This window comes from Cygnus atratus, chromosome 2 (genome assembly GCF_013377495.2).
Source record: "Cygnus atratus isolate AKBS03 ecotype Queensland, Australia chromosome 2, CAtr_DNAZoo_HiC_assembly, whole genome shotgun sequence".
NCBI lineage: Eukaryota > Metazoa > Chordata > Aves > Anseriformes > Anatidae > Cygnus > Cygnus atratus.
The window spans coordinates 6,777,782-6,786,147 of NC_066363.1; the positions used below are offsets into that span (position 1 = coordinate 6,777,782).

An 8,366-nucleotide genomic window follows, 5' to 3' on the forward strand; every position below is an offset into this window, starting at 1 on the left:
GAGGTAGGGAACGTGATTCGCAAGACACAAGCCCTTTGGGAAGGCAGAAGCAATTAATAAGTGAATTAAAGCAGATTTACACATGAGTGTGTTGAGCCGTACCAGAACTCTACGCACATAACTCTGTAGCCAGAGCTTTGTCACCTGTAAACACACAACTTCCAGACAGGTTCCTCAGATCTGTAGATTTCGAGCCCGATTCAGTCAATCATTTATAATGCAAACGAGAGCATAATTTCTGCCAGTAACTGGAAAAATACGGCACACAGGCATTCCTTCCACACACTGCCCTTTCACACTGTTTTTGTGTAATGTTTCTCATTGCAAGGAACCTAGCAGCTGAACAATTATATTGACACTGCTGTTTAACAGCATTATTTTCTCCCATGCGACTCTCTTGGACTCTTGTAACAGCATCAAGTGGACCTATTTCAGGGACAGAAACTTACAGCTGATACTTCAGACAGTCTCAAACTTTAACTGACCTGATCAAAAGCCATGCACTTTTTTAATATAATTATTAGATAATACTGTAACATGTAAGAATTTTTAAAATGTGGCTCACCATGTGTTTGAAGAGTTTATTCAGCTCTCAGTAAAGAAATTATTTCTGCAGCTTATTTCATTTTATAGAAATGCAGAAAAACTGAATGAGTGCAAGGGAAGCATTCCTATCTCTGGCTTCCCAGTTTCAAGTGTTGTTGGCACACGCTGTTTTGGCTTTGCACCAGGGAATACTTCAAACACATTCTGAAAAGGGAGCAATAAGAACAAGGTTGTTATTAAGGTTCTCAGTCCAGTCCCCATCCTGTTGCCCAAAGAAGCTGCAACAAGAATGAAGCTGGATGAAAATTAAGGAAGGGAGAGTAGAGGGGAAAAAGGCTCAAAATACAGAAAGAAACCTGAAGAAAGATTTTTTTGCCTGATGGAATTACTGTCATGGGCAGGTCACCACGACAGCACCCCTTTAAGAATTAACATTACTACATAAACCAGTATTATCCGGCCCTCTTTGCACCTGACTGTGTTCAATGAGGTTTTGTATTTCACTGTTTTTTTTGGCAAAGCCTCACGCGCTCACAACCTTAAGTCAACATTAAATCCAACTATCCGGTTATAATCATGAACTCTGTATGCAGGAGCTTAAGACACGCTGCACAAGAACAAGCTGACGGAAATCCACGACTTCAGAGAAGACAGCACAACTTCTGAAAGAAATCACCATACTCAGAAGAGAGTTACCTCTTCATTTAGGAAGATTTCAGATGCTTCATATTTGATTTGCTTTTTCTGCCAGCACAATGAAGGAAGTGGCCTGCTTTTGCATGAGTTTTTCTTCCTTGTGGGAACAGATGGTGAAGGCTTACAAATACATAACTGGTATTTTTTCAGTGACTCATACCTCAGAGCAACAAGCTTCAGATCGTGATAAGCAGCCAACCAAGATGGATGTAAGCTTACTTGAGGAGCAGTATGACCATATAAAACAGAAGCAAAAGCTGCAGTCACACATTATTATATTTAAAACAGGTATGCTTAGATTTATAGGAAACGATGTAAATGTAGATGTAAAAACTTTTACTTTAAATATTGAATAACTTTGTTCTTTTCATGCTCATCTTCAAGAGAGGTACAAAGTGAATTCCTTCTCTGTCATTTCGTTGTTTGTTTTTTTTTAATTCATTTCACTAAAAGGCAGTCTTAAACTAAGTTAGTTTCACAGCAGTGAAACACTAACATGAATGTGAAACAGATGAACGTATTTGGCATAAGGTTTTACAGATTTTAAGTCAGGAAAGTAAAGTTCTTAATACTGATGCTTACTCTTACAGGAGCCACGTACTTCACATCTATCATCAGTTTCTTTGTGCAATGTACTCGGCAACATTTCTGCTCTCTTGAATGCTTCCGTCAGAACAATCAATGCTGGGCTTCTCTCTCTTTTTCTCTTCTTCTTTACCTACGTAGGGAAATACCTTTTACAAGACTACAAGAAGCAATACCAAATATCAGCCATAAGCTGGGCTTTTGATTTAAAAAAAAAATCCACTAAGTCATAGTGGGTAACTAAGATACAGTCTTTGAAGAAAAGGTTTTTGAAAAGAAGAAAAAAACCTTTTTGAAGAAAAGGTTTTTGAAAGCATTTTCACTGCACATAGCTCAGAAAATATGTTTTAAAAAGTAATGAAGTATCAATCATCTACCTGCTATGTCAGACAGCTTTTACAAAACAAACATTTAACTACTTTGAAGTTTTCAGTTAGACTACTCCTTACAATATTGCTCTGATATATTTTCATTCAATTTCTAAGTTAAAGTGATATTGAGAATACTAAGTCCATTAATGAAGTTGTCTTTGAATGTAATATTATGTAATAATGAATGAATGTAATAATAATATGCAAAACCTGCTTCCTTCACCTCCAATATAAGTATTTAGCTCAACAAATGCAGAACTTAGGCTATTTCATTCTTTACATTTTCCTCTACATTTTTCAGCAGTTCTTGATTTTTGCGGCCAGACCGTATCATCAAAACAATTGAAAAAAAAAACACATAATGAGCCATAAAACAGATTAACTTCTTCAGTACCATTTCATTCAAATGTCTAGAAATTGTAATGTTAAAAGAATTTAAGCCTCTGTGAGGAAGAAAAGGATATGAATATACAGGGTTATTTTTATCAGGTATGAGAAGGCAACTAACTTGAGGACAGAACAGGCCATCTAGTCAACTATTGCAACAACATAAACCAGGCAAAGAAAGGAAGCAGAGGTCTGTATTTAGGTGAAATTCAGACGAAACTTCAGATATAACGAATGTAGCCAATTTTTTTAATTTTTTTTTTCCAGTACAGCAATAGAAGATTAAAGAAAGATAAAGCAGGGCTGTACGGTTTCTAGGAAGTTTAAAATTTAGAAGTTCACATACATGTTTTCATGTATATACACATAACTCAAAACATTCACAAAAACACAACCCTCTGCGTTGAACTTTTAAGCAAGCCATGAGGAAAGGATTAATGTTGCTGTTAGAAGCAGCTGATTGTTGTTGTTGTTATGCTGAGTTCTCTGTGTCCTGAAAGGTAATCTTAAACATTCCTATGGTTTGGAATTTGGAAAAACCTATTACATAGCCCAGCACTTTGAAGCTGTTACATGCATCGGTTTCCAAGAGCATGTCAAGCAGCAACAAACAGCACACATCGAGGCAGCATATTGCCCTCTGCTCCTTCGGTTACAAGCTTGCACAGAGCTGTTCAGAAGTAATGTGAGTTACTAACTGATATGCCACCTGAAAACAACTTTCTTCTGTTCCTTCCCCAAAACACACAGCCACATTCACACTTCTGCCTGTTCCTGATTATTTGAGAAAAAAAAGCTGACAAGACTCGAAACTCCCCAGGTAGGGGATGATACAGCAGTGCATTCATTATTCATTGGCTGCGAAGCAGAAAAGCAGTGTTTACTGTAGGAATTAAAATAGCATTCAGAGCACGCAGTGGCAACAGAGTAAACATTGGGCCTCTGGCTGCAGAAATCTCCTCCAAGAATTTCCCAAGCTAACTTGAAGCAAGATCAACTTTTGTTACTTCACAACCGTAAAAGCACCTATGATGACAGCACATGGAAAAGGCCACAAGGTAGACAACCCTGCAACAAGGCTATTATGTGCAATTTAAAAAATAATCCGTCTTTTCAAATGACCAAAGATCTGATTCAAGCTTTCTTTAGAAGTTCAGAGTGCTGAATGTTTGTTAATTCAACAGAGAACTGCAACATTCCTATCAGAGCTCATTGCTCAATTTTGTGTGCCACTCCTGTAGCCAAGGAATCAAATCAAACCTGAACCGAAAACCAGTTCAGGCTATTTGACTTGGACTGATGCATTACCCTGAACTCTCTGATCAGCTCGAGCCAGCCTGGAATTCTTCCAATGACCAGTTCAAATGGTTTGAGATAAAACCTGATGTTGCCTATCAATGCCAGTTCATCCAAGAGTGTAGTTATATCCACTAAAAATGGGCAAAGCTGCATCCCTTCAGTCTCTCCATTCCTCCTTTCTCTCGCCTTTTCTCTCACATGTGAAGAACAAACCCAGCTTTGTAGGTTGGTGCTACACTGTGCTCTTCTGCAGACTTTAGAAGGATCTCCTTTGCAAGTGAACTTTTTGCAGCCCCCAAGCTGAGCTTTATTTCCTGGGAAAAGTCCAGTTGTAACATTGATTCTCACTGTTCCACCAGAGAACACTGTGTGATCTTATCTCTAAGAATGGTTTCACCCTAGGAAATTCTGTGAGCATATTTCACGGTATAGACATGTGCAGAGACACATCCATACCTCTACTCTGCGTGTCCTTTCATCTCTTCTCTCCTGGTGGCACTGCAGGAGAAGGGAAGACGTGGGCTCACGTGGTTCTCACTGCCAAGAGCCACCAAAGCAGCTCGTATCGGATCAACCTTACTCGGCCAGCTGAGGGAGCAGAAAAAATTCTATGAAACTGTGCCAATGTCACTGCTTGAGCAGTGGGAGCCAAAGACAGTGACGGAAGCCCCTCCTCAGCTGAAGCCCTGTTGTACAGGGCCATTTACTGCCAGTATATCAACTGGGTCTGACATCTTCAAATAGGTCCTTGTAAAACGGTATGAAAGGCAGCTATAAGGTTTTTTGTGTGCGCATGCATTTTTTAAGGCAAGATCCTATTCAAACTAGCTTCGTTTCAAATTCAAGGTGACAATTCTTTTGAACAGCTCTTCAGCTCTCCTGTTTCAAAATACAATCACCACTCTGCTTTTTTCACTTCAATATGCTTTATAATTCATTTTGCAACTGACACAGTTCCTGTAACTCAACCCTGTGAATAAGGTCAGCATTCTCTTACTCCTACTCCTACTTTAAACTATATTTATAGTAACTGAAGTGTATTTCATTAGCACTTACAATGACAACAGTGCTGTTTGCTTATCTTTAGTATAATAGTTCAGCTTCTATTCATTTTCAAGGCACAGGCCAGTCATGTTCAGGAATCTGATGGCTGCTGCATGTAATTAAGGTAGCATTAGCATTTCTATCCTTAATATCTTATACATTTCTAACAGTAACTTTCATACTGCATGAGAAATTAAGCCATAGAGATGGAAAACAATGTAATTAAAGAATAAAATACACACCTATGTGCTAATAATCCCTTGTTCAGAAAAAGAAGAAAATTTCAGATTATTTTTAGGTTGTGAATACAAGCCTCAAGCAGTATCAAATTAAACATTTTTCTCTCTCACATCACAGTACCTATCAACACACTGAGCAAGCCCCTGTTCACCTTAAGAATTTTTGCTTACAAGCAGTTAATTACTAAAAGTCAATTCTCAATCTGTGCTGTTAATGAGTCTTAGAGTAGTGCTTAGATCAATATTGACTTGATAAATCTCCATTATCTTTTGACCGATCCTATCGTAGCATTTATGTCCTCAAAACTGAACGTGAAATACTTCTACTCCGTAATCTGGCATCAAACGAACTTGTACTACTCTCAGTCAAAGATGGAAAGAGTACTGATAAACGCAGCTGAAGAGCTTTAACAGAGTAGTGTATGCTACAGAAATTAGACCCTGAATTTCTGCCACAATAATAAATTGCATATATGCAATTCTCTTGCAGGTGCACAGGAATCTGTTCTCCCAGAATCGATGGTCAGCACTGTTTTAATTAATAAAAAAGTTAGAAAATCGAAGTCATTTACAGAACATGTTCCCATCAGAAAGGTCAGGCTGGAGGTGACCAGCAATGGCAACGTGCAAGACAACTCACCATGGCGCACTCACCTGGGAATTCACCGCCTGGCACAAGCCCCTTGTCAAGAAGTTCCCTGGGATCCTTCCCGCTGCAGGAACGGACCGTGCAGTTTTGACAACCGGAGACTGATTTCAAAGGAAAACGGCCCACTGCAGCACCAGGAATTAGAAGGTGCGAGTGAACTATCCGTGCTCAGTCAGCTGGGAAGTTCGAGCATGTCGAATGGTTTCAGCAAAGAGAACGGCAGCAACGTTTCAGAAAGCTGCCAAAAGCCTCCTCTGAAATCAGCCGCTTCGGCAGTTTGGATGCAGCAATACATTTCCTCTACAAAATGCACGCCAGCTTGCCACAAACTAGACTTTTACCCTTTCCCCAATAAGAAAGCACCCAGAATTTCCGAAGCAGCAAGGAGGCTTGGGTTGTATGTCTCACGATGAAGATCTTCAGTAACACCTAAAATTTAGTCAAAAAAAAAAAAAAGAGTTAAACTTAAAACAGCAAAACAGTCTTCCTAGTTGCCCTGATCAACCTCCTGAAAGCCTAATACTTGTATTACTCAAGGAAGATCTTCTCTAAGTAATCTGTTGCTTTACAGCCCAATGTAAAGTGAGATTTTGTAACGAAGATCCTGGACTGCAACAGAAACTCACTTTGGCTGCTATTCCAGATATAGGAGCAATCTTCTGTTTGTTTGTTTCCTTCTCTATTTTCAGGTTACTTGTTTTAGAAACTAAAATTTTATCACAACAGCATTTGAAATACCTGAAAGAGCTAGAGCAAAGATTAGCAAAACTGCTAATGAAGCAACTTGGCTAAATTTCAATGTGGTACAATTTGACTAGACAAATAAGTAATGAAGCAGTATTGAAGGTGATTCATACAGTAAACATGATTTGATAATTATCTTTCCTTTTGGAATGTTGAAAAGATATTCATGATACTTTCCAATGTATTTTTAAATTCAATGAATAAAACCTTTGCTCATTTCTATTGTTGTTTTAATGGGATATAGTAAATGGCACCTGTTCCCTACATATAAATCCTATAAAAACATACTGCTGGTTCCATTCCACCCCAGAATTTCATTAAAAAAAAAACAAAACTCTGAAATAGTTATTTAATTTCCCAATACCCTATAGCAACGTACCTTCCTTACCAGAAATATAACGCACCTTTCTGCTGCTACAGCTGTATGCACTCAAAGGGAATATAACCATTGCACCTACACAAATATTACTGCAGCAATACAACTTCTTATGGATAACTGCAACAGTGGCACAACCATACCACAAATCCATGCCTTTTTTTTTTTTTAAAGGAAATTATTTCTGGTCTCCCCTTCCTGCAAGACCTTTATCAAAGGAGACTCTCTGTCCCAGGTGCTTTCCAATGACAAAAACCACATGCTACATATCACCCACTTCTGGAGGCAAGTGTTAGGACAGGTCTCTTTGTCAAATGTAGATTTCAGGAAAACTGAAGACTTGAGATGCCTCCTTTTTTCATGAGGACTGATTTTGAACTATACCCCTGGCAGCCACTGGCTCTTCTAAACTATTCCACATCTACCAGAGCCCTAAGAGGACAGCAAAACAAGGATCAGGTGGATGGCCCACAAACTTCATGACCCTACAAACAGTCTGCTGGTACCTATCTCCCCTTACCACCACTGCCTTAAAATCACTCCATCCACAGACAAGAAAAATGAACAATATAAAAAAAAATGCCAAAGTTGCTTAGCTGTAGTTTATGTCCTTCTAGACACAAACTCTTCTAGGCAAGAAACAAACTATCCTCTTACAACACATCTTGGAAATAGAGTTAATACCTATGTGCTAAAATCTTTTCAGAGGCAGCAGTGTTATCCACTTGTAGGAGAAACTACCATTTTCTATCCATCCAACACAACTTCAAATCACTTAAATTTTATAAAATTCCACTGGCTTTTATTGTGCTTCATGCAGGATACTACATCTGGAGATGTTTGCACACAGCCATCACAGCCTATGCTTCCACTGCAGGAGATTCATAGCCATAAGTGTACAATCAGAGAATGGTTTGGGTTGGAAGGCACCTCAAAGTCCACCTGGTTCCAACCCCCTGCCATGGGCAGGGCCCCCTCCCACCAGCCCAGGCTGCCCCCAGCCCCATCCAGCCTGGCCTTGGGCACTGCCAGGGATGGGGCAGCCACAGCTCCTCTGGGCAGCCTGGAACAGGGCCTCACCTCCCTCTGAGTGAAGAATTGCTTCCTAATTTCTAATCTAAATCTCCCCTTTCTTACTTTAAAGCCATTTCCCCTTGTCCTATCACCACACCCCCTGACCAAGAGTCCCTCCCCAGCTCTCCTGCAGCCCCCTTTAGGCCCTGGCAGGCCGCTGTGAGGTCTCCCCGGAGCCTTCTCCTCTCCGGGCTGAACAACCCCAACTCCCTCAGCCTGGCTCCACAGCAGAGGTGCTCCAGCCTCTGAGCATCCTCGTGGCCTCCTCTGGACTCTCTCCTTCTGGTGCTGGGGGCCCCTGAGCTGGATGCGATCCATGTAAGAATACTGCAGTACCATGGCACACAGTACTACAG

General features: G+C 40.1%; 1 protein-coding gene across 1 annotated transcript; it reads left to right on the forward strand.

Annotated features, from left to right (window-relative positions):
* The first annotated feature begins 1,301 nt into the window (after positions 1-1,301).
* C2H9orf152 (chromosome 2 C9orf152 homolog) lies at positions 1,302-6,628 on the forward strand. Its single transcript, XM_035554393.1, has 2 exons — positions 1,302-1,530; positions 5,658-6,628. The coding sequence occupies exons 1-2, from the start codon at positions 1,302-1,304 to the stop codon at positions 6,227-6,229; spliced, it is 801 nt and encodes a 266-aa protein (XP_035410286.1). The 3' UTR covers positions 6,230-6,628.
* The last annotated feature ends 1,738 nt before the right edge of the window (positions 6,629-8,366 follow it).

Excerpts from the sequence above, each read along its gene's own strand:
- C2H9orf152 (XM_035554393.1), top strand. The coding sequence starts at position 1,302 with ATGAAGGAAGTGGCCTGCTTTTGCATGAGTTTTTCTTCCTTGTGGGAA. Across the intron at positions 1,531-5,657 it reads CATTATTATATTTAAAACAG|GTGCACAGGAATCTGTTCTC; the intron begins GTATGCTTAGAT and ends ATTCTCTTGCAG.